At 35.9% G+C, this 27,605-nt stretch overlaps 1 protein-coding gene and 1 pseudogene across 2 annotated transcripts in view; one reads left to right on the top strand and one right to left on the bottom strand.

Moving 5' to 3' along the window:
• Hpse2 (heparanase 2 (inactive)) overlaps positions 1–27,605 on the bottom strand; it is a 924,256-nt gene that overhangs the window by 210,591 nt on the left and 686,060 nt on the right. For both annotated transcript variants that reach the window (XM_063245088.1, XM_063245087.1), the window contains one exon: positions 22,997–23,044. In XM_063245088.1, the coding sequence (XP_063101158.1) occupies positions 22,997–23,044 (48 nt within the window). The remainder of the gene's footprint in view (positions 1–22,996; positions 23,045–27,605) is intronic.
• Positions 2,929–3,753, top strand: LOC100723697 (V-type proton ATPase subunit E 1-like; annotated as a pseudogene).

Here is a 27,605-nt window from a genome sequence, read left to right as displayed (position 1 = left end):
CAATACTGAGATTCCATCTCACTCCAGAAAGAGTAGCTATCATCAATAATCAATCAATAATAAAAAGTGTCAGGGCTGTGGGGAAAAGTAACGCTTCTCCACTGTTGATAGGAGTATAGACTGCTTTCTATATAGTGCAGTCTTTCTATACAGTATAGACTGCTTTCTTTCACAGTGCAACCACTGTGAAAGTCAGTGGAGATTTCTTAAAATACTAGAGTAAGAGGTCCCATTTACCCAGGTATTCCCCTTCTCAGTATCTTCCCAGAAGAATTAAAAACATCACACCACAGCAATATATGTTCATCTATGTTCATAGCAGCACAATTTGTAGTAGGTAAATTTTGGAAACAACCTAAATGCCCATAAACCAAGGAATGGATAAAAAAAGTTACAGCTTTTTAAATATAATAAAATACTACTCAGCCATAAAGAAAGATAAACAATATTTTTATAGGTAAGTGGATGCAATTTGAGACCATATTCATAAGTGAAAACCCACATGTGTAAATGTCATGTTGTCACACTAGTGTGAGAATATAAAAGATTAAACAAGATTCAAAATGTACAATAGAAGTTGTGAATAGGGAAGAAACTGTTCAAAAGAAAAACAGTGATTAGAGAAAGAGAAAAGGAAGGAAGGGAAAAGGAAATAATATATATAAACACAGATGGTTAAAATAGTTATACAGCTTGTTTCTCTTGGTTTACTGAGGGGCAAGTTTAGTGCTAATAATTTTATGAACAATATTTCATGCCTATATCTTATACTCTGAACAACTATTTTGAATATAACAATACATAATGTGTTGATTATTGTTATTCTCCTGCTAGCTTGTCTTGAAACTGTTTTAATGTTATTTCTTACTTTTTCCAGTTGTTTTTAAATCCAACAGGAAGACATAACTGTTATAAACATATATGAAGTACACACCTGAATGCCCAAATTCATAAAACAAATACTACTGAACATAAAAACCAGATAAAATCTAAAACAGCTATAATGAAAGACCTCAGTACTCCCTTTTCACAAATTGATCAACTAGACAAAAAAGTCTGCAAGAAAATATGAGAAATGAACTAAATCGTCAAAAAATGAACTTAAATAGATATCATCAATATGATTCCCTTCAACAACAGAATACATATTCTTCTCAGCATCTATGGCTTTCTTTAAAATAGACTACATGTTAGCCCATCAAGCATGATTAAGTAAATGAAAAAGAACTGAAATTATTTCATGCTTATTATCAAATCATAGTGTAATTAAACTAGAAATCAATTGCAAAAGAAATTATAAAAACATGGAAATTAAATAATACATTCTTAAATAATCTAAGAATCACAGAATAAATCAAGGAAGAAATTAGATAGTTCTTAAAATCAAATGAAATGCCGACACAATGTATCCCAACCTATAGGACACAATGAAAGCTGTCCTATGAGGGAAGTTTATAGTGATGAATTTCACATCAGAAATACAGAAAAAGCCTTTGAAAAAAACCCAACATCTATTCAGAATAAAACCCTGAAGAAAATATGTGTAAAAGGACTTTATGTCAACCTGATAAAAGCCATTTATAATAAACAATGACCACCATCATAATAATTGGGAAAGTCTGAAAACTTTCCCTCTTAAATCAGGAATAAGGATGTCCACTATTTATCACCACTCCTGTTCAACATAGTACTCAAAACATTAGCCAGAGCAGTCAAGGAAGAGAATGAAAGAACTACATGCAGGAAAGTAAGGGGTTAAATGATCAATATTTGCAGATGGCATGATGCTTTACATAGAAGAGCTAAAAAATTCCAAGCAAAGTGCTCAACAATTAATAACCAAATTTAATAATGTAACAGGATACAAAGTTGACACACAAAAAACAATAGCATTTCTGCATACCAAATAACAGTATTCTTTACAGAACTAGAAAAAAAATATTAAAATTTATATGGAACCAGAAGATATCTAGACGAAGGCAAGCAATTTTGAGCAGTAAGAGGAAGCCAGGAGGAGTTCTATTTCTAGATTTCATGTTGTAGTACAAAGTTATAGTGATTAAAAAAGGATATTGTGGCCAGACAGACATGTAGATCAAAGGAACAGAACAGAGTTTGACAAAAGAACTCCAATAACATTCAGGTACCAACCTGATCTTTGAAAAAGGAGCCAAAAACTTAGTGGAAGAAAGATAGCCTGTGTTTAAGAAATAGTGCTGGAAAAATTAGCTAACTACATGAAGAAGAATGAATCTAGGCCTACATCTATTGTCATGTACTAAACTAAGATGGGTTAAATGTCTAAACATTAAAACAGAAACAATGTACTGGAAGATAAATTGAGTCAAACTCTTGAAGGAAAAAGCACCGGTAAGGACTTCCTGAACAGAATTCCAGTTCACAAAAATAACAATAGGGGCTGGAGATTTAGCTCAGCGGCATACGCGCCTGCCTTGCAAGCCAGTGGTCATGAGTTCTATCCCTGATACTGTTTAAAAAAAAATAACCAAGCAGATCATATTAAATTAAAAGTCTCTGCACAACAAAAGAAACAACCAACATACTGAAAGGATAACATACAGAATGGGAAAAAAAATGCAAGCTATTACTTGGACTAATATCTAGAATATAAAAAGGACTAGAATATATAAAGGGCATTAGCCTAGAATACATAAAAAACTAAATACATAAAATCGAATACATAAAAAAACTAAAAAATATTAGATACCCCCCAAAATAAAACGCAGTAAAAAAATGGGCTACTGAAATGAACAGCCACTTCTCAGAAGACATACAAATGGTCAATAAATACATGAAAAAATGTTCAATATCTCTGGTCATTACAGAAATGCAAATTAAAACAACATGGTGATTACATTTTATTCCAGAAAGAATACCTAGCCACAAGAATTTGGATAGCAGCTTCTCCTACTTGTACTTACCGCTTCGTATAAAACTAAGCTAAAACCAGTTGCCTACCGGCTTTATGTCACCTTCGCCATGTCCCTTAGCGATGCTAATGTACAAAAGCAGATTAAGCATATGATGGCTTTCATTGAACAAGAAGCCAATGAGAAAGCTGAGGAAATAGATGCAAAGGCAGAAGAAGAATTCAACATTGAGAAGGGTCGGCTCGTGCAAACCCAGAGACTGAAGATAATGGAGTACTATGAGAAGAAGGAGAAGCAGATCGAGCAGCAGAAGAAAATTAAGATGTCCAACTTGATGAATCAAGCAAGGCTGAAAGTCCTCAGAGCAAGCGATGATCTTATCACTGACCTGCTAACTGAAGCAAAGCAGAGACTCAGCAAGGTGGTAAAAGATACAACCAGGTACCAAGTACTACTGGATGGACTGGTGCTCCAGGGTTTGTACCAGCTGTTAGAGCCCCGAATGATTGTGCAGTGCAGGAAGCAAGATTTCCCTTTGGTAAAGGTTGCAGTGCAAAAAGCAATCCCTATGTACAAAATTGCCACCAAGAAAGATGTTGATGTTCAAACTGATCAGGAGACCTACCTGCCTGAGGACGGGGAGTTGAAATGTATAATGGGGATCGCAAAATAAAAGTCTCCAACACCCTGGAGAGCCGGCTGGATCTCATAGCCCAGCAGATGATGCCAGAGGTTTGGGGAGCCTTGTTTGGTGCAAATGCAAACAGGAAGTTTCTGGACTAAGGCTTGGAGGGGTGGAGTTTGTCCTGTGCGCCATCTGAAGAAGCAAGGTTCTCTGTGTGGCTTCCTCTCCGCTGCCCCTCCACGGTTCCGCCTTTACCCTTGACCCCTTGATGCCTTTTGGTAGCAGTGGGAGGGGCTCACTCAGTGTGCGCCCCACAGCCTGTCGTGCCCCCCCCCCTGCCCCGCACTCCTCCCCTGTCTAGAGCAACACGCATGCTGGCCCTGTACTTTAGGTGGAAGCTGTACCCCTCGTTACCTCTTTAGGCCTAGAAGTTTTCCTCGTCTGTAAATGTGATTTAAAAACTAAACCATGAAAATTATTTATTTATTAAAACAAAAGGTTTATGTGGAAAAAAAAAGAGAATTTGGATAGCAAAAATGATGAGATTGCAGGGAAAATGGAACCATTCTTCATATTTGGTGGCAACATAAACTAATAAAACCAGTGAAAACCTAAAACAAGAAATTCCAAAGGGCACAGCTTGTCTTGGTTATTTTACTCTCATTGCTAAAACAAAGTACCTAATACCCAAAGTTAAGGAATGAAAAGTTTATTTAGCTCACAGTTTGTGGAGGTTTCAGTCCATAATTAGCTGGTTCAAAAGCAAAGTGGCACATAGCAGAGGAGCAACAGTTCATGGTGGTGGAAAACAACACAAGGAACAAGAGCAAAAGGGGCTAAGCACACCTCCTTCCCTCCCTTACAGGTATGCTGGTTCCCCTCCCCTGGGTGAGTGCAGCTCTCACACCACCAATCCCAGCACTAGACAACAAACCAATCACAAATGATAGAGTCAGCTGCCTCTATGACTGTATGAGGTTTTGGGGGGACATTTAAACAAATCACAACACAGCTATTTCCCTTCAAGTTACCGCTCAAAGACATTATACTACAATGATACATCCATACCCATGTAAATAGCAGCATGATTTATAATAGTTAAATTGGAAGTGGTCTATATGCCCATCCACAGATATACAGATAAAGAAAATACAGTATTTATACACATTAAAAGTACTAATCTGCCATAAGAAAAGATAAACGAGTGACTCATAGGAAAATGGATGCAGGTTGTGACTATAATCTTAAGTGAAATAACTCAAACACACAAGCTTAAATATCACATGGCTTCTCTTATATGAGAAACCCAAAGTATAAAGAGCAAATTAAAAGATAGGTCATAGGGGCAAAAGGGATGGAGGAGAGGCTTATGGGAGGAAAAGGAAAAGTGCAGCTGGAAGGGAAGGGAGAAGAATAGCTGCAAAAAAGAATTAAGATGTGTTATGTATGCTTGCTTGCTTTCTTCCTTCATTCCTTCTTTTCTTTTGAGACAGGGTGTTGCTATGCAGTTCAGGCTGGCCTTGAGCTCACTTTGTAGCCCAGGCTGGTCTCGCACTCATAACTCCTGCCTCAGCCTCCCAAGTGCTGGGATTACAGGCGTGCACCACCACGCCTGGCTTGTGGACTAATTTTTCATGATGAATATAATCATTCTGTACTGAAAATGCATGCTAATTTTAAAGAAAAAGCAAATGCCTAAGATACTTACACATTTTAAAACTAATACTATTGAGTTTTAGATGGGAAGAAAGGATAGAATTGAAAAGACGATTAAAGAAGTAGACTTTTGATAATGTACATTTTTCATAATCAAAAACTTTAAAAATGCAATTTATAATTTATTCTTATGTTGTAAATAGGTTTCAGTGATGATTGGTATTTTTGCTTTAATTGAGTCTTATTTAGTAGTGTGGCATAATGCCTACTCATTTTATTTACTCATTCCTCCCAGAAATTATTTATCTTGCAAAAGTTAATGATTTCTTAACATTTAGAAGAACTTTGCTCCAAACTCTGTTATTCAGAATGCTCTTTTTTCTGCAAGAGTGTTCTTGGCCTGACAGGCTAGTTTCTTTATTTTAATAATTTTTTCTTACAATGTTATTTATCATAAAAACATACTTTTCATTATGTTTTGTACAATTTCTCATTATATAGAGATTTCATTTTCAGGACTGAAGATTAAACAAAGAAGTGATGAAAAGCCACTCGATAAGAAATTTTTAAAAAGGCAAAAATGTAAGTGGGAACTAAGAAATACAACCTCTTTTTTGTATCTCTTATTAAAATAAATTAATTTATATTAGTATTGTAGAGTCTTTCTGTGTTCAGTTCCAAAAGCATTTTTAAAACTACTTGGGAGTCTACAAATTAGTAGTTTGGTGTGAGAGTGTAAGAGTAGGAGGAAGAATGCTCAAATCTAGCGCCTAATAAAGATCCTTGGATTCCATACAAGATTCACAGATGGGATCCAGAGATTCCATAAAAACTTTGCACCTTTATGTAAAATTGTGGGCGTGTATGTGTGGGTATGCATATATGTATATTTCTTCATATACATATATACATTTTCCTAAGGCTTAATAGATTTTATCAGAATTGTAAAAGGACTGATTACCTTTAAAAGTGTTTTAAACCCAAACAAGCAGCATTAAAATTTTGATTTCTGAGAAAAGATCTGGGAAAAATCCTATGACCACAAGTGTTCCTCAGATTATCAGTGTCAACCTACCGTAACCTACTCATTCCTTAGGCTGAGGCAATTTGTTTCTTCTGCAAGCATGTTGCTGGTGGTGATAATCCTGATTGTATACTGCCTGGACCAAAGGTTTTTGTGCCCTCCTTACGTAAAAATTGTACTCTGTAAAATAACATCCTTCATGCTATAAGGAAATAACTACAGTATTCTTTCACTCAGGTTATGCCAAATTCCAAAAGAGAAGGGCATTTTCGAAACATAGCTGGGCTCTCCTTGTCTCCCTCTAAACCTATGAGGCTACCCTTTAATCTACAAAATTACCCTCATGGAACAGGAAATGTATATATTAAAGTGCTAGTAATGTTTGGCTATGTTTTTCATGTGATTACCATTAAAGTATTTTGTGTGACAGTTGAAGATGCTTTAGAAAAACACTATAATGTAAATGAACTTTTTAAATTACAGAAAAATTTGAATTCCCTGACTTCTATAGGAAAACAGAATTTTAACAGAAGTGTTTGTTGGTGATGGTTCTTTCATGTTATTTTGACTTTGTTTCGGTTTACATGAAATAAAGTGAGAAGGGAGGAATAAAATAGAAAAGAAATGATAGCAAACAGCCTCTACCTTTGCATCAAAATACCAACAAAAAACTTACAGTTATGCTGCCATCTAACAACACTATATAATATGTTTAGGAAACTGCTTGATCCCAGAAACAGTCATGTAACTTTAGACAGTAATGAAATTACATCCTACACATGCTCAAAACCATCCTCTGTAGCTTCTAATGATATTATTTTTTTTTTCCTGAATGCTCTCTGGAGAACTTTTTTCCTCGGAAAGAAGCCATAAGTTGCACAAACAGTGGTGGTGAGCAGACATAAGGTAATGCAAGTTTATTAGGCCCTCCAGTTTCAGCTGTCATAAATTTGGGAAATTGGATAATGGTAGTTGACTGTTTTTTTGTTTTTTTTTTTTTTTTTTAAATCAAAGGGGGAAAGATGGGCGCTTTTCCTAAGAACAAATGTCTGTCTGGGTAGGTCCCAGAATGCACTCAGCCATTATTTTTCCAAGAAAATTTAGGGTAAATGCTAACAACTTATACTGAAATTTAAATTAAAAAGTTGAGACAAGAAAGAGGAAATATATAACCAAAAATTAAAAATTTGGTGTGACCGTGACTATTTCCATGATTTTCCAGGATGCTATCAGGTGTAGTTTGCCCCTGGAAATCAGATTGGTTGTAAATATAAGGATGATTCTAATAGGATTCTGGATTCTAGTCATCTATGAGTTGCCACATTCTGTAATCTGAGAATCAAAACTCCCAAATGAATATAATTAACCCTGCATGTATTCCGAGGAATACAATCAAACAGATATGCTTATTCTATTGCACAGAATAACCCTGAAAGTCAAACATCCACACTGAGGTAATACAGCTCTTAAAGAGATCAAATGACACTAGACACAAATGTATCAAGTTGTTGTGGTAACTGATCCAAAGTGTGGTCCAGCTGTTACCAGTCTGTTTTCCCAACATCATAGGCTGTTCACTCAAGGCAAACCATAAAAATACCTCCTTGCTCATAAAAAAGACATTCCCTGCATCATGTGCCAGATTGTTCATCTCCTCAGGCCATTGTTTGCCCTTTCCAGTTCGCTCTTGTCTTCTGTTCACGAGAGAAGGATTTGGAGAGAATGCTGCCAACAATTACACTTGGGCTCCCTAATTCAACAGAAAAGCAGGTTTCCTGAGAAGAGAAGGGAGTATGTGACTTCTCCACCCACAGTCACACACAAATTCAATTATCATCTTCCCAGCCTGCTTCTTTGGACCAGGTGTTTACACTCAGCCTGTCTGTGCGAATGCTTTCAATGTATATCCAAGTGGAAACTGAGAGGTTTCTTTTGTTTCTTTCTATAAGATAGATTATGAGGTATCCTATTAAAAAGAATCAGTGAGAAAAATAATGTTGTGGAAAGAGCATATATTCTGCTCTATGAACAGACCTCAGTTCAGCCCTGGACTACAATTTTCTAAGCTGTTTATCCTTAAACAGGTACAGTATGTATTCTCTCTGAAGCTTACTTACCCCATCTAAAAAAGAGTGTTAATGAGCTTGAGAAGTACTTCTTAGCCTTTACTGTGCATAGTAAACACCTGCATCTTTTTTTTTTAGGCTAGAATGCAGACATCAACTCAGCAAATCTGGGGCGAGTCCAGGAGTTTCTCTCCATAAAACCTTAAGGTGACACTGATGCTGCTGGCCTGGATAACTCTTTACTACCATGATAGCATGGCATTTTAAGATTTAACTCTATATAAAGAAGCTACAATAATAGCACACAGAAGGCTTTCAGTTAGTATTAGTTCCTTTTTACTCTCATCTTCATGCCCATACAATATACCACACCAAACACAGTGCACTGAAGAGTTTCTCTTCCTCTGTATCTTCATACTTTGAGATAGCAAAATAGAATTATAACAACAAAAAACTCACACTATTCTAAAATGGAAAGATGATTAGATTGGCAGGAAATATTGGAAAATTCCCTTAGAACAGTGATGGTGAACCTTTTAGAGCTTTCAGTGATGATAAACAGCCTGTTACAGCACACATGACATCGGCTTGTCAACAGTGCAAAAGTGCTTTGGACAATAATGGATTGATGAAAATACCTGAAGACCTGGCAACATCATTTACATTTTCCATTTAGCTCCATAACAATTCCTAATATAACATAATTAACAATGTTTTCATGGCTCTTGCCAAAGAAGAAAATTATTCAAAGATAATAAATTTAAAAATCTCAGTGTTCTTAAAAGCCATGGACACACATATGTATTATGATATATATATTCTTCAAAAAGTTGCCATTGTAAGAATGTGCTACGTGATTCTACAATTTATCAAATATGTGACTTCTATAATAATGATAATCATCATAACCAAAACTTATTAAATACAATTCTGAGTTCTATGCCAAATGCCATCTCATTTTTTCTCACAATAAGCCCAAGTAGTGGCAACTATTATGCCCAGAAGATCCACTATTATCTGAGAGCCTTCAATCGATCTAGCGGTCTTCTCTGCCCAGAATATTCTTCTCTAGGGTGTCTGCTTAGATAATTTATTCATTTTTTATGTTTCTGGATCAAATCTCACTCTCTAAAAGATCAACTTATTAATACTTCAATCTGCTCTTCTCCAGCATTTTCTGAATTCTAATTTTTTTATCTTCTAATATACTATAATTTACTTATCATATTTTGTCTTTATTATTTATTACTCTACCTTCCCACCCCAAAACTATTGCTCCCAAATGTAAACTTTACGAGGGCAGGTATTTTTCTTTGTTTAATTCACTGACACATTCCAAGTGCCTGACCCAAAGTAGATGCTCAATAATTTTTTAAAAAATAAATAAGTATCCATTTTATAGATACAAAAACTGAAATTTAGTGCGCTTAAATGACTTGTCTAAGAAAAGTGTATACTCAGGAATCAAAGTTAGACAATCTGTGACTCCATTTCTTTTTTTTTTTTTTTTGTCTTTTTCGTTTTTATCGGTACCAGGGATTGAACTCACGACTGCCTGCTTACAAGGCAGGCGCTTGTGCCGCTGAGCTAAATCCCCAGCCCCTAAAGTTAGACAATCTGACGCCAGAGTAATACACTATTTATTTGATAGAGGAATAAAAAATGTGAGAGTAAGTAATTTCTAAGTCCAAGCTGGTGCTCTCTAATTTCCTATGCAGTTGCAGGACAGATAGATTTAACCATTCGGCACCCCTCATCTGGACTGCAGTGATTGAGATAAGGACAAAAGTCACCTGACACAAATATAGAGGGGGATGTAAAATCCAGTATATCTCTAAAGGCAATCATTTTAGTATCCATACATTTAGCAGAAGCTCTTGCTATAATATATATGACATGCCTGGAAGGCTTTATTGAGTTAAAGGTGTTATTAGCTACATGAATAACACTAATCACTGTTTCTCATATTTTTCCTCCTTAGAGATACTCGTGGGCAGAGCTGAAGCTTGTTCTAATTCTTATACAATTTTAAACATTCAGGAAGTCTTATGACCTTCTGGCCCTACTCTAAGTAACATACAGGAAGACACAATATTGTTTATCCCATGAATTTGAATATTTTCAGGCCAATATCTAAGTCTTTGTGAACCACTGTCCTCTTTTGTAGGATATTGCCCCAGGCCCAATTAAAAGGATCATTACAATTTCCTAAGACCACTTTGCTACTCAGTGAATCAGAAGAAATCAGTTAGCTCTTTCAACTAACTGAATAACTGTAGTTAATTGGAGGGTGAGTATCTGGCGCAGAGAAAAAGTTAAAGTGAGTGAGAGGATGTGGAGAAGAGAGGTCATTGAGGGACTGTTCAATGACTGAGGGGGATCAGTAGAGGGGACTCCATGAAAATCTGGGTCGTCATATTTTACACTTACAGCTAGAATTTAAGGCTCAAGAGAATTAAACAGAGGGTTCAAAGGTAATTTTTCACTGTCCTGACTATGTGGCTTTGAGTTTTAGTACAGGAACCTGGAGGTAATGCTAAATTAAGCCTTCTTTGGGATTACATGTATTTACATACGCTCTGAAATGAGAAGGGAATAAATAGCTCATGTCTTTACCAAATCAACATTAGATAAAGTATGTGAGCTTCTCTAGGAATCCCAGAGGTGGAAGCAATGATTGAGACCATGCTGCCTTCTAGAGCCAGGGCGAGGAGAAAGCTACAATGATAAGGCAGTCCACTGTCTTGGTCACAGCTGTTATTACATCTACTTTATGAAATCGTGGTGGCTCAAGAAGGCATTAAGTAACTTGACCAGCATTATACAGATAGTAGGTTGTATTAGTCACTTTCTTGTGCTGGAACAAAACACCTGACACCCACAATTTATAGGAAGAAAGATTTAATTTGGCTCACAGTTTCAGTGTATTTGGTCCATGGTTGGCTGGCCACAAGGCAGAAATGGTACGGTGGAGGAATTCAGTTTATGCATGATAACCAAGAAGCTGAAAGAGAAGGAAGAAGCAGAAGACAAGACTATACCCTTCCAAATCACACCTCTCTTTATAACCATGTCTCACCTCTGAAGGTTAGACTTTGGGTGATATTTTTTATCTAAACCATAACTAACATGTGTTACAGATGTGAGCTCAAGTCTGTTACTTGGCAAAATGTTTTGGATCATTTCTGTCTATACATAAACCTATAGACTACATACACAGGGATGTGTATATACATAGAGTTTTCTTTCTTAAGAAAATAAGATTTTTGATTCTTTTACTTCCCTTTAGGAAGTATTCTCTATCTTTTTATCTTTCTCTCTGTTTGCAACCAACCTCCACAAGTCAGTAATAGCTTCCTTCCCTCCCTATCCTCTCCTTTTAAAATACTCTACAATAAACATTTATCTAGTCATAACTTTTTATGGTACCCAGAGTTGTTTTTTCTGCTGTTTTTTGAGTTACAGCTCCTTTCCATTCTACCTTGCCTTTAAACAAAGAGCAAGCATTGCTTGAAGAAATCATCGCTTGAAGAACAAATTCTTTTCAAACTAGAATCCCATTAAGCTCTCAGAAAGAAAATATATTGTCTCTTTTGCTCCCTTGTTTACTCATACTACTGCAGTACCTGCACATAGTAGGTACTTAAGAAAATTTTTTGTATGAGTTAATAACGAATAACAGGGTTTCCTTTTAAAAACCATCTATTTTCCTCCTAGGCCAAAAGGCTATAAGTTAGAGTGAAAGCATCTTCAGAATCCTGTAAAAAAGTTCACTAGTAGAATATGTGCCAAATATCTGTATTTGCTATAGTAAGACACTTTATAAATACAGATAGGTTGTAAGGGATAATAGAAAGATAAAACTAATACCTTGAGGGTACAGTATATGGTGTCTACTTGCAAAGTGCTTTTCATGTTAGCTCATTTAGTTTTACAGTAGATTTGTGACGTACATTTTGCTGTGTATCAATCTCACTTTGCAGATGTGACAACTGAACTCTGATTTACTTTTTCCTCAAGACCACAAATCAAGGGGTCACAAGAATTCTCTCCAGGACTGTTTGCTTTAAAACTCTCATTCTTTCTTCGAAATCTTGATCTATAACTCTATAGATTTTTCACTTCCAAAATATTGTTTTATTTTTTATTAGTACATATTTGGAGTAATGTAGTTTATAATCATCCTGAGAAGTAGATATATGTATATAATGCAGCTTCTTTCTTTTTTAATCCTCTTCTTCCCTTCCCCCTCCATCTCTTGTCCTCTAATTCTGTTCTTATTGATATTACTAATCTTAGCTCATGTTTAATGGCATGTAATATGAATCACTGTATTAAATATTTTCCACTATTTAAAAAATACATTTCATATTTTGTTAGCATTTTTGCTCTAAAATTTTTTTCTTTGTGATAGATTTGTTCAGATTTTCCTTTTATGCAAAACTGTTGCTTACCAAGTCATTCTAATATCCCACTGTTCCTGGAAATATTCATGAATTTTCTTTTTTTTTTTATTTAAGGAGAAAAAGAAAAAAACAGAAAAAGGGTACAAGTAATACAAAATTTAAAAAATGAACAGTAAGAAATCACTAGTTAATAGATTACATATTCTTATCTTAGAAATAGGTGTTCAAGTTACAAAATTAAAGCATATGAAGTGGACTTTCAAACAGTGAGAGTGCGAACAGTTTTATTCAATGACCCAAAAAAACTCAGTAATATGGTTATCTATCTTATACACTTAACCATATAAGCAGTTAGAACCTTTAGAGCACTTTCTTTTCTTTTATTTTGTACAATGATAATTACACATTTTGGGTTTTATTACTCCCACAGTTCTTATTACTTTTTTTGAAGAGAGTAAAAGCAAATTGCGACATATCAGAACAGAGTCAGTCAAATCAAAGGATGGACATAATAGATAATGTAAAAACAAAATACAAGGTGATCAACAACGGTTACCATACTGCCTATTGCTATTTTAAGAATTGCCAATTGTAATAAAATTGAACAAAATAGTAAAGAATAAAACCAAAACATTGGAGACATTACAGGACTTTAAAAGAAGATAACAGGCAACCAGAATGGGCATCATACTGAATCTTATTGTCTTCACAGTTGCCTATTCTTTCAAACTTGGTACTATTGAGCAAAGCAGAATAGGGGAAAATCAGTCAAAACAAGATGGTGAGAGCTATACAGGGTTTCAAATCAAGTTAATAGGAAATCAAAGTAGGTTACTATAATGTATCCTGCTATTTTTTATTTTTCCCTTAAAAAGATAGAAATAAAAAAATAAATAATTTTTAAAAAGGGGATTGAGATAAAAGAGGGCATAACAACAGAACAGCACAGGTCAAAACATAACCATTTAAGCAAAATAGTGTTTCACTACAAGATATCCTGACATAAAAATAATTACCATAGTGTCTCTTTCCTTGAGAATTTTGAGTATAACTTCGTATACTGTAGCACCAAACATATCAAGATACTATAAAACCATTCAAGAGAATGATATTATTACAAGGTATTTAGAACCAATTAACAGAAAATGAACAATGGTTTCTGTATAATCTCCTTGCCTATAAAAGTTTTTACTTATATTATCATATATAATAAAATCTAATAAGATACAACCTTTTAAGACCGATGGAGACAGAAGCATACAGGTTTGATGGGACTTCAAAACAAGATGATACTAAATCAGCACTAGCTATTATGAGGTCTTGTTTTCCCCAAAATAGCTGTTCCTACCATCTGATCTTCTATACCTCATTTCCGTTGAGTTCTTTTTCTGTCATTTGTTGTCAGTTTGTCTTCTTCATTTCGCTTTCTGCTCCATTCATTGTGGCCTCTCTGCCACTATTTCTGGAATCTTGGAATTTTCCTTTTTTAGAATACCCTGCAGTATTCTCTGTAGAGTTGAATTGGTGGTTGCAAATTCCCCTAGTTCCTCTTTATCTTGGAAGCACCTTGTTTTTCCATCAATTTCTAGGGACAGTTGTTCAGGATATATCAATCTTGGCTGGAGGTTATTATCTTTCAAAGCTTGAATTATTTTCCCCCACGCTCTTTGTGATTTGATGGTTTGTGCTGAGAAGTCTGCTGTAATTCTGATGGGTGTTCCCTTTTAAATGATCTGTTTCTTGTCTCTGACGGCTTTTAATATTCTGTTCTTATATTGGATTTCTGGAATTTTGATTATTATATGCCTGGGTGTAGCTCTGTTTGGGTTGTAGGTGGCTGGGGTCCTGTATGCCTCATACATCTGAGTATCTTTACCATTTGCTAAATTAGGGAAATTCTCTTGGATTATTTCTGTGAATAGCTTTTGTAGTCCATTTGTTTGTGTCCCTACTTCTTTTATGCTCTTAATTCTTAAGTTATAGATCCTCTTATTATCTTCTAGCCTTTGTATTGTTGCTGTTTTTTTTCTGTTATTTTAAAGAAGATTTTCATTTCATGCTCTCATATTACAAATCTGCCCTCCAGTTCAGATAATCTATCCTTAGTTTCTTTCAAGCTGTTATGCCAGCTTTCAATAGAGTTTTTAGTTTCCTGGTAATCTCTTTGAATCTACTTCACCTATTCTATGTTTTCTCTATTTTCTCCATCAAACAATTCTCCCCTTTTTTTCCATTCTTCCATTTCACCATCTGTTTTTTCTTGGGCAGTGCTTAGCATTTCTCTAACTATTCTACTTATATCTTGCTTCAGGTCACTAATAAGTTCATTCCTGAACTGGTCTATGAGGCTCTGGAGATATCGCTTTATGTCTATTGGTGCTGTGTCTGATATTGCATGTTTCTCAGGATTGGGGGCCGAGGACCTTTCCTTGTTGCTCCCTCTTCCCATATTTTTTGTTCCTTCCATGCAAGCGTATATAAGAGGCCCAGTTTCTTTCTTTGTCGGTTACAGTTTGTTTGAATTGCACCGGCTAGGTGTTCCCGCCCACTGCAGTGTACTAGGGAGACACAGACCTGGGTAGCCTATGCTGGGCCCCTCCAGGTCAACCTACCGAAGACTTCACTGCTAGGGTGCACCTCCAGGCGCTGGGACCTGGTTTGACCTACCTTACTGGGTCTTAGTCAGCGGCGTCACCCAAGCCAGGCACTGCCCACCAATCCCACTTGAGAGGGGAATAGGTGACTGAAGTCACTGCAGCATCCTGTTCCGGCTAGTCTGCCCGGTACCAGTATGTCCTTTGCTGAAGCCTCCTACTCTGTGGAAGGGTCTCTGATCCTCTCACTCACTGCAGGTCGATGCAGGGCTCCCGGCCAGTCCCACTCTCAACTCCATTCACCGCTTCCCACTCTCAGAGCTTTTGCGCCTCTCTCCTTGCCATGACCATTGGGGTGCAGCAGCAGCTGCAGGAAATTCAAATCGCAGCTTCCAGTGGCACGGGCTCCAGCTTCCAAGCTGAGACCTTATCTGTTCCTGTTGTATCACTGGGATTGCATTTCCAGTTGGGTTTTCTTAAGTTTAGTTTGTTCTTGGGTCAGCAAAGTATATCTCCGCTTGCTTAGGATTTCTCACCCGGCACCATTCCTGGATTTTAAGTGCAGTTTCTTAGAGAGCCTCTGAAGCTGCTGCTATCTATCTGCCATGTTCTCCCGGAAGTCCAACAATACTGAATTTTACCATCCTTCAAATCAGGAGAAAAGTTGTCTACAGAAGTTGAAATGGAATCTGATGATATAACAGAAGCTGATTTTGTATGCACTGAGTTCTCTGAATGAGAAGTAGAGGCAATTATAATACCTGAGATGTTTTATCTTCAGTTCTGATGATCTTCAAATGCCAATGGCTCTTAACACATTAACGACAAGGAGTCCATGCTGGGCGGCCGAGCCACAGCAGGCTGGGAGCCGAGACTTTCGCAGCTCTAGCTCTTCTCCATGACGCGGCAAGGACGGCTGCTTGAGTGAAAGGCTGAAGGGACCTCTTTGGCTGCCGCTCTGGAGGACTGAGCACAGAGGGCTGAGCATGCCGGGCAGGGGCCGCAGTCAGGCCAGCGCCGGCCTTGAAGGGAGACGGGAAGTGGCCATGTTCGCCTAGGCTGCACCATGTGGGGCTATTCATGAATTTTCAACAGATGTTATTCTCAAAGTCCTTTTGCTCAAATTTATGTAAGCTATGGGAAAATTCATAGTTGCTGTTGGAACAATTCTTTTAAGAATGTTCATTTTATGCTTTTAAACATAGCTAAAAATCTAAATTATAAAATCGATCTTTTAAGTTTTCAGCTGCGATGTACCCACTATATTTTATATTTCTGAAACAGCAGAGGAATGTTGTACATAAGCAGAGTCCAAGAAAAGAAGCTATAAAAGAAAATATGCTAACAATTATGGTAATAGATGTATTTTAGGGAGCAAAATGGGATAAAAAATGAATTAAGATATATTATGTACATGTAATAACTCCCCACAAGGAATATAATCATTATGTACTGCAAACATATACTAATTTAAAAAAAGAAAGTAGATATAGGCAGTTATTGTTTATGACACTGGTTATTACAACAGAGTGGATATAGTATAAGGGACAGAAAGAGGCATGTTGTGCTCCTTTTTTTGCTTGCTTTGCTGCCTTCTCTTTGCCATGAGCTGTTTCTCTTCTGTGATGCCTGTCTGCCATGTTGCCCTGTCTTGGAGCCAGTCAGTTGTGGACTGAAATCTCTACAAACTGTGAGCCAAATAAACCTTTCTTCTTGAACTTTGGGTGTTGGGTACTTTGTCACAGCAATGAGAAGAGTAATTAGGACACATACACATATGTATATTTTCAAACATCAACTCAGTTTGGAACCAAAACTGTGTTCATACAAGCTACTTTTAAAACACCTGCAATAACGATAACACCAGAATTATCCAGGAACTTATTATTTGAGATCCTAATGTTTTTCTCAAACTTACATGGAAAGAAGAATACTTTGTTACTTCATTTTGCGTAACACTATAAAACATTTTAAAATTTAGAAAAGCAGGGTAAATTAGAGGTAAAATTAGAGGTAAAAAGAGGTAAATTACTGAACTTCATTGGAGGGAAAGCACAGAAAATAACTAACTGGGAGATTGTTAGTTACTTGTACAATTGGCATTGCTTGATGCTTGCTAGATAAAGGGTCAATAAAGAAAATCATACTGGAAGCAATTCTCAATAATACACTGAATATTTAGCTCTAAACATGAAAACAAAGTTAATATCTCATTAGTAAACATACCTTTGCATTAAAATACATAAATTTATAGATATAATTATCAACTATTAGCAGAAACTAGTCATTGATGAAGTGTGGAAATCAATGCAAATGATGATATATTAATCTCATGATTTGTACTCTAAAACCTGTGTTAGTTAAAGTTTGGACTGATGGTCTAAAGCAACAATGGGTAAAATTAGTGGCACCTCAATACAAATCAAGTCAGAAGCATCAAACTCTACTTGTGGTCATTATCACACTCCTTGCAATGAAACAAAAATATCACCTTCATTTAAAAACTGCTTGATAAATTGATACATGCATACCATTATTTATAGCAACAAAATTCATAATAGCTAAATCTTGGAAGCAGCTTATGTTTACCTACAGATGAATGGATTAAAAAACATGGCATTCACACACAATGGAATGTGGAATTCACACAATTCTGCCATAAAGAAAACTTGAGTCATTTGTAGGAAAATAGAGATGCACTTTGAGGCAATATCATTAAGTGAAATAAATCAGACATATGAGGTTAAATATCACAGAAAAATCAAAGTAATGTTTAAGAAGTTCCAATATTTAACTAATAGCAGTTCTATACAGAGTGCAAAACAATGGAAAGAAGAATGTTATTACAAAATAAATTTTGGGAAAAATTTCATAAACTGAAGCATATGAATTTCAAATTGAGAATGTGTACCACATACATGGTAAACAGAACTAAAAAAACAGCCACATAAAAGATCACTGAGGACAGGGAGAAGATATTCAAAGTATCAAGAAAGAAACACCAATGCAAATAAAAGAACTGGAAAATTTTAAAGGCACGGGGCTTTTCAATGTTTAGAAGGTAATGAGAATAAAATGTTAAAATTGGAGGCAAAATTATATGGATTAAACATACAGATCAAACTAATACATGATCTCAATGTATTCACCTTTCATTCATCTTTTCTTAAAGTTTCTGGGAGAAATACTCCACCAAAAAGAGGGAATAAACCTCAAATATCCTCATAGATCTATAAATAAGTCAGTCAAAAAGAATTCTCAGGATTATGGTAAAGGAAGATCTTAGAATTACAGCTGTTCAGGAAGCACAGAGGTAACAGATGGGAACAGGAGGATAGAGAATGAGAAATGGCAAGTAAGAATGTTTGGGTGCTGCCAGATTTATACTTTGGTCATTTTGTAAGTTTCAAAGAATTTATCTACCTAAGCTGTCAAATCTGTTGATACAATGTTGTGCCTAGTATTTGTTTTTTATACTTTTAATGTCTGTTGGGTTTATAGTGAGACTCTCTCTTTCATTCCTGACACTTTCATTTCCATTCTTCCTTGTTCTCTTCTCTTCTCTACTTCCTCCTCTCCCTCACTCCTTTAGTCACCATAGACGTTTTCCAAACTTATTAATCTCTCAGAAGAAACGTTTTGGTTTTCTGCCTTATTGATTGCTTTTATTTTTGTTTCATTCACTTCACTTAGTTTGGGTTTATTTATTTATTTTTTATCTTCAGCTAGCAATTAAACTCAGTGATTTTAAACGTTTCTTCTTTTCTACTATGCATATTAGAATGTAACTTTCTCTTAAGGCTCTGCTTTTGCTAAATATTACTTGATGCAATATATTTTCATAATCATTTAAAAATTCTTCTAATGCAAATATTTCATCTGTGATCTTTATTTTAAATTGTATTGATTTCTAAGTGTGTACATATTTTATTACAAACATTTATCTTAATTTTTTGTCATTTAAACCAAACTCTGCACAATTTTATTGTTTTCAGATTTATTTAAATACTTTATGGTTTACCATGGTAAATGTTCCACATATAATTGAAAAGAATGTGATCAGTTATATTCTATAAAGGTCAATCAGTTTAAGTTGATTGATACTATTATTCAAATCTTCTATAGTCTTTTTATTTTTATTTTAATGTAATAATCCTATTAATTTCTGCAAGAGATGTTTTAAAAATCCCTGGTTTTGACAGTAGTTTTGTCCCTTTGGTTCTGTTACTATTTTCTTAGCATATTTTAAATTTATGTTATTAGGTACTGTATTAATTTTCTATTGCTACTCTATGCAAATTATCACAAACAGTGTCTTAAAACAATCCAAATTTGTAATCTTACAGTTGGATAAGTAGAAATCAAGGAGGATCTCACTGGGTTGAAATCAAAGTTTGAGAGTGCTGTTTTTCTTTTGGAGATGCTAAGGGAAAATATATTTTCTTTCCTTTTCCAGATTCTGGAGGCTGCCTACATTCCTTGGCTTATGGTCTCCTTCTTCCATCTTCAAAGGCAGCAATGACAGGTGAAATCAACTTTACCCTGGATCAGTATACCTTCCTCTTCAGTAGTTAAATGTCCCCATGCCTCCCTTTCCTTTCCCTTTTCCACTCATGGTTACATTGGGTCCACCCAGATAGTTCAGCATCAGCAGATTAGAAGCCTTCTTTAGATCAGCAGATTAGAAGCCTTAATTAATTTCCTTTTTCCATTTAATCTAACATATTTATAGGTCATAGATATTATGATGCAGACATCTAACACATGCACATCTTACGATTACTCTGTGTTCCTAATAAACTAAGCCATCTGTTACTACAAATAGTTTATTTTTTCATTAGAAATACTCCTTTTCTATCTCTACTATTTCAACTATTATTCACTAGATGCCATGCTTCTATAGTACATGATTCTCTTCTTTTTATATTTAATTTATCTGTGTCTTTGTGTGTGTCTACTCTAAACAGAATATAGTTGGTTTTTCCATAGCATCCAATCTGATAATCTTTTACTTTTAATTACAGTGTGTAGAACTTTACACTTAATATAATTTATGTGTTTGTGGTTAGGTCTCTACTATTTTGCTATTTGCTTTTAATTTTTCCTACTTACTTGTTTTCCTCTATTTATTTTTATTCTCTCGTTCCTCATTTCCTGCTTTTTACACTTGATCTTAGCCAAAAGGTGAGAAGCAATCTTTCCTACTTTTTAAAAGGTCAATTCGCTATTTCTTAGTATTCTAATTCAAACATGGCCTTGTAAGCTAGTTTTTGCCTATATTTCTATAAGAGACTCCCTAGGAATACAACTTTCAAACTTATCACAATTTTCTTAAATATTTTAGTACTTCCTATAAAGGAACATTTTCACTTACTGCCTTCTCCCTATGTCATTCTTTGGGGGTATTTTGTCTGTATTTTTACATGTATATAAGACAAAAAATAAAACACATTCTTTTATATTTATTTTTAGCCATAAAAAAACTCAAAATTCTGTCATGTTTGGCAGTACTGATAAGCCTGGAGGATAATGGTTTATGGGACAAAGATCAGTCACAGAAAGACAAACATTGCATATTTTCACTCTTATGTGGAAACTAAAAAATTTATATCATAGAAGAGTAGAATAGTGGTCCCTAGAGGATATTTTATAGTTTCCATTTTACTGCTGATATTTTCTGTGTAATGCCTCAATATGGACATGTTCCCTATAAATCTTTGAATATTTACAATATTTCTTTAAAATCTTTGTCAGCTAATTCTAATATCTATGTAATCACAAGGTTTCTATTTATTATTTATTCTCTTGGCCATGAGTCACTTATTCCTATTTCTTTGCACACATTAATATTTAAAAAATTATGTACTAGAAAGTATGGATAATAAAATATAAAGACCGAAGAATGGTTTCTGGATCTAGCAGAAAGCTGAAGAAATATTATTTTGTTCTTGAGGAGGCATTAGTTCAGAAGTTGGGCAAGTCTGTTTTCGCTATACTTTGGGGTTAGGGCAAATCTTTAGTCCTAGAATTTTCTAAAGTATAATTCTTTCAGGTTACACTGGAAAGCACAGGCATTTCTCAAGTCCTTCAACTTCACGAGCTCAAATTCCAATCTCTGTCTTATGATAGGCAGCAACTAAAATCTCTATTCAACTTTTTCAAGGTTCCGGCTATTGCTTTCCTCCAGACTCCCTGGGGTTTACCATGAATATATTAATTTCAGGATTCAGGCAAAGATTTCAGGGAGTTTACCACAATTTAAAAAGAAGAAAAATATCAAGAGAATGAAGTAGTTTCAAGAAAAAAGGCAAACCCTAGCATTCCAGGTAGAAGTTTCCAGTGACCTGTTAATCCCAAGGATATCTCAACCTCTTAGAATAGTTCTCTGATACCTGAATATTCTTTATACATCTTTACGGATTTTGTGCCAGAATATCAGGCACCATCTACAATATCTCACCTATTTTGTATTGGTATTTCTCTTTTGTAAGTTTTTTTTCTTCTGAGATTTACATCCTAAAGTTTTAATCACTGACTTCTGGAAACTCAATTCAATTGTTTGAGTTCTAGATAACTCAAAACACATAGATTGTTAGGTAACTGTAGAGAAAAAATCATAAAAGTAACTCTCACCTTCTATCTCTTTTAAGGATTGAGTACCTTTTATTAGTTTTGCCTTCTTTTAATTTTTTTAAAAAATATATACCCAGATTTTATCATTGCTACCTACAGGATGTTATTCTACTACACTCATAACTGCAGCTTCATCTCACTAACTCATGCTGAGTTTTTGATGTGGTTAATGAAGATTCCATTCACTTCTCTTTCTTTCACACCTGTGCTTAATCTGCAATGGATAGAGTGACCCATTAAAAGCACAGAACAAAGAAAAGTACATGAACTAGATGGGAAGAGTCAGAGTAACTGAGAAAGCTGGCCACAGCTGGTCACAGGCTAGCTGGGTCTAGAGCGAGAGCACAAATGTCTGCATTGTGGGCACCAGATTAAACGGGAGATGACTGAGATGTTGTGGGGGAGACTTATTGGAGAAGACTAGGGTTTCAATACAAAATAGGTGAGATATTGTAGATGGTGCCTGATATTCTGGCACAAAATCCGTAAAGATGTATAAAGAATATTCAGGTATCAGAGAACTATTCTAAGAGGTTGAGATATCCTGGGGATTAACAGGTCACTGGAAACTTCTACCTGGAATGCTAGGGTTTGCCTTTTTTCTTGAAACTACTTCATTCTCTTGATATTTTTCTTCTTTTTAAATTGTGGTTAATATTATGAATTGCTTGGCACTCATTAACATCACCATTGAAATCTAATGATATTTTCACATAGTATATCAAACAATTAAAACTGTTTTTTATCTTAAAGAAAGAAGTTTATTCCCCAAAGAAAGGGCCAGGGAGAAATAGTGACATAATTACATTGCCATTATCTTTCACTCGTGACAGGTCAAAAATACACATAATAGTTGAACTCTCCAAAATGTATCACTTTTTTGGTTTGTTTTTTGTTATGCCTTGCTTTGTGTTTTAAACACATCAAAACAAAATTATAGTACTGTGAGAGAGCATTACTAAGAACAATTTTCAATCTTCAGTTTTTCTCAACAAATTAAGGATATATTATTATATGTCAACCATGAATGTGATCACAACTAACTATATTTAATTTCAGAGCAACTGATAATAAGTAGAAACAAAAATGATGAATACCTACTGTTGCCAGGTAACTGCATCCACTGTGCTTCCTGCCACCTTCATGAATCTGTAAGTAACATAGAAAAAAAAAATTAGTGCAACTTAAAGTAAACCGCACTGTCAAAGTTTAATTAGGTAGACAGAGACACAGACTGGACCGATTCGGTGCAGCAGTGCTCTCTGAGAGGATCCAGAGCCACAGTCCTTATATACCAATACCGACAGGAGACCAAACTATAAAGAAGGTAAATGTGACTCTACTTTAAGCTCCCTGCACATCTATCATCACCTGCAAATCAAGAACTCAATATACTGTTCTACCTAGGTCTACTTCCCAAGTTAAGTCTAACAGTTCTGAAACTGATTTTCTTGTAATTACAACTATTTGTCTGTGCACTTCCAATTCTCTGAAGACTCTGATCCCTGCTAGAAAATAAACAATACTATTTCCCAAGTATGACACTACAATAGATGTCTTTGCAAAACTGTAGGCCTCTCTTCCTGGAGAGACCATAGGAAAGCCCAATTTACATATGCAACTACAAAGTACTATTAGATATGCTTTAGTGAAGGACTGTCACACATGTCTGAGTTTAGAACTGAGCTCTACAAGGAGAAACTTACTTTGGAGTGGCAAAGTACAGAACTGAGTGTTTTCTGACAAGTCTGCTTAGCTGAAAAGGAAAACCAGACCTACTTCATGCATCTTATTACACAGAAAAGCCTGTAAGCAATTCCCCAGTGTTTCTAAAGATGCCAGGGAATCACAGGGCCAGGAGGATGCATCTGGGATTTGCAGATGCCACAGGGTATCATAAATTGAATGTGTGTGGGAAACTCAATTATCTGCCTAACTCCTTTTCTGCATACACATGTTCTGAGTCCTATGCTCTACTAGCTATTATTTCTCTAGCATATAGAAAAATCAAAGGGAACTTCTCAGTTTTTAAAGATAATCTTTTCATCCCTGAAACTCTGGTGGGAGAGATTTTCTTCAGAGGGAAAGTCTTTAATAGTACTTCATTATCAAAGAATTCTTCCAGTAAGGGAGGAGACAGTGTTTTGTCTGGAAAGTTCTATCCCTGCCCTGTCCGAGCATGATCCTGCCAGGAAGATGCATGAACAAAAGTGTTGCTGTGAACCACCTAAACAAGCTCTGCTTTGCTCTGATCATGGAAGAGGACCAAGTGTCTTTGTAGGATGGATGAGAGGAAGCATAAAGGATGGATACTAGGACTTTGGTTTAGTAACGAAGTGAAGTTCATAAGAGAAGAGTAAGAAAGAGAATAAGGTGCTGGCAACAGAGTGAAAAATAGGAAGAGAAGGAGAAAGAGGAGGAAGAAGTAGAAAAAGAAAAGCAGAAGAAAGAGGCCACCATAGTGGCCTTGGATAGGCTCTTCTCTGTCATTGGTTTTGGTTCTGGTTTTTCTCTCTTTCATACCTTTCAGCAGTCCAGAGCAAGAACAAGGTAAATGGAGCATGGGGATGATTCAGTGATGGAATGGGATGATGATAGGGTCAAAGTGTCAATACGGATTTGTGTGAATATGCCATCTCCTGAGCACCTAGCTAACTCCAGCAGTTCACACCAGTTATTTCTTATACTTCTCAGATTGTGTTGCTTGGTGATATGGACATTGATGGTCCTGTTATACAGATTATGAGCCTCTTTGCCATCTAGCAAAATAACATCTCCAAATATCCACACAGTGAGTTCCTAATGCTACTCCTTGGGAAGTAGGATACTGCTTTTGCAGTCCTCAGATTTCTCTTTGTCTTTACTTTGTCTCCTTTCCCCACCCCAGGAAAGCCTTTTGAGTTTGGGAGCATAACTTCACCATTTCTTCACTATTTCTGTCCTAGGCCTCATTTAGAATTAAAAATTTAGAAAATCTTAAACACTTGTCTTTTTCACCTTTCTATGTACTACTCTCAGTCATTATGTAAATGATCAGCATCTGCTGGAATGGAGAAAAAGAAAACAAAAAAATACAGGGAGAAAAATAAAACAACAGATCAGCATCCAAACTGTAACTACTGCTACATATGTGTGATAAAGAATGGACAACTGACAATGGTGACAAGTAAGAAGTCTTAGAAATAAAGAGGGATTGAAAGTTTGTACCTTGTCCCCAGGATATTGTAAAAGTTAGAAAATGTAGACAATCTTAGACCTAAAAGTCTCCAAAAACAATCCCTTTAAAAAAGTCTCTAAAATCTTAGAAATATAAGTCCTAGAAATAGAAATATGTGAAACTATCTTTATATTCATACAAAAATCACCATGATAACAATCCTGATATTTCTAGAGGCTTTTTATGATAAAATATTGTTTATTTTATGTTTAGTTTTACATAATATTAAAAACAACTCAATTAGAGAGATGGGCAATGTAAAGATTATGTAACCTGTTCAAATTCATAGAGATAGTGCAGAGTAAATCCAGATTCTGATTCTGAATCTTTTCTGCTCTCCAGCAATCAACACCACCTTGAAGCTATTTTCACTGAGGCTTAGGAAGTATAGAATAACTCTAGAAGGCAAAAAATCTGTTGAATTTTTGCCTTGATCAAAGGCTACTATATTTATACAAATAGATAAATGGCTTGGGTACCTTACCTGGTTGTCGGTTTTGTCTCGTGGAATTGAACATTCATTGTTTATTTGTTGAACAGTGTGCTGACGACCAACTGACTCACGATCATTGCTACACGAGCTACAATGCAGTCCAGGAGACAGACATGTAGACAGTTAAGTATGAGAGATCGTGTGCACTGTGCTAATGCAAACTAACTGCTATGGGGTTACAGTTAAAAGAGCAATTGTCTCTACTTTTTATGGTGTTAGAAGAATGGATTGAGAAAACCTTCATGTCGTGTATGACATTGAATTTGATATTGAGAAAAGGGTAAGATGTTGCCTAGAGGAGGAGCCCAATCAAAGAACAGAATAGGCAGAGCAAAAAAGAGTCAAAGGGCCTAGTGTGGCTACATCAGGGAACGGGGAAGGGAACTGTAGAGGGTCAAGGCTCCTCATGTAATAGGGATGTAAAGGCTGTTTTTGTTAAAAGTACTGACTGTTCACCAGGTGTGAAGCTAATTTTTTTGCTACCTTGAACTTTCAGTCAGATTCCTGCTCAACTCCATATGTAGACACGTTAATCATTTGAAGTTGCTAACTGTAAATCTGTCTCAACTTCCTCATCCTCCCTTCAAGGTTGAACACACCAAGATAAGAGAGCCATGGTTTACATAAAAAAATGTCAGAGATAGAGTTTTTGAAAGGTGATTGGATCATGAGGGAGCTATATTCATCAATGTACTAATCCAGTGATGAGTTCACAGCTGAGTGGCTCTTAGAAAATGAGAGTTGGAAGGGGAGAATCACTGGGGTGTGACCTGGAAGGGTATATGCTTATCCTCAACTCATTCTTGATCTCTCCTCCCCTCCCCTTTCCTCCTGTCCCCTTCTGCTCTGCCTTCCCCTCCTCTCCTTTCCTCTCCCTTCCTTTCTCTTTCCCTTACCTCTCTCTCTCTCTCTCTCTCTCTCTCTCTCTCTCTCTCTCTCTCTCTCTCTCTCCCTCTCTCTTCCCCCCCTCTCTCTTTCTCTTTTTCTCTGTCTGATTCCTGCCTGCCATGCTTTCCTCTGCTTGGCCATTCCACCATGCTATATCTACCTTTGAGCCAATCAACCATGAACTGAAATGAACTTCCCCAAACCATGAGCCAAATCTCTCTCCCTTTAAGTTACAAGTGTCAGCTATCTCATCCTACTGCTGGAAAAGTGATTAATATGAAGAGAACTAAGATATTTTTAAGATCACAGGACAGTGGTATCATCTATGATGGGAATTTAGGCTGCTCACAAAGCTGGAGCAATCATCCCATGATGGAAACTGAATCTACATTTCAAGCAATGATAGTATTCCTAGAGCATGCAAACTTTTCAGAACCAGATTTGACATAATGATAAGCCAGATCACAATTTGACTAAGGCTGTTAGACCAAGCATACTTCTTGTCCTATCCCTGCTTTTGTCTTTCCCCTATATATTCCTGGAGATCTTATCAGTAACCCAAAGATAGGGCTCTGGGTCCCATTTCTTCCCAGTGTGGTAACTCTGAATGATAAATTCCCTTTTGCTTCATCACCCCTTGTCTCCCTCTTAACTCTTCGTGGCAGGTGGCCGAATTTGATTTGTTTAGACCATCAGAGCAAGGCTTCCCACCTAGGACTTCTCTAATAATCTCTTCTTTAGGAGCTGGCCTATTATTTAACAAGTCTGGCTTTTAACCCTCAATAAGATGCAAGTTCAGGTCCTATTTACCTTTGTATGACTAGTACTCACAAAATACTATGAAATATAGCTAGCATCCTTCAGGAGTGTTTCATTTATTTTGTATTTAAATATACAAAGTAGTGTAAGAATCGAGTTTCAGGAAGCTAATTTTGGCCATAGTAAAGACGAAAGGAACTAGTTCAGACAAACTGGAAGGAGATTCTTGCAGAGAGATTGGAGACTTTGGAATGTAGTAAGGAAAAAGAAAAGCACAATTGAGAAAAACTGTTGATGTGCTACAGAAGGAGAGGAGCCTAAAGTTTTAATAGCAGCAATGCTATTGGCCAAGA

The sequence above is a fragment of the Cavia porcellus genome, unplaced genomic scaffold, assembly GCF_034190915.1.
Source record: "Cavia porcellus strain 051 isolate PalLab524CR breed Dunkin Hartley unplaced genomic scaffold, mCavPor4.1 scaffold_2, whole genome shotgun sequence".
In the NCBI taxonomy this organism is placed as follows: Eukaryota; Metazoa; Chordata; class Mammalia; order Rodentia; family Caviidae; genus Cavia; species Cavia porcellus.
The sequence above is the reverse complement of the archived record's forward strand: the minus strand, read 5'-3'. Positions and strand labels throughout refer to the sequence as shown.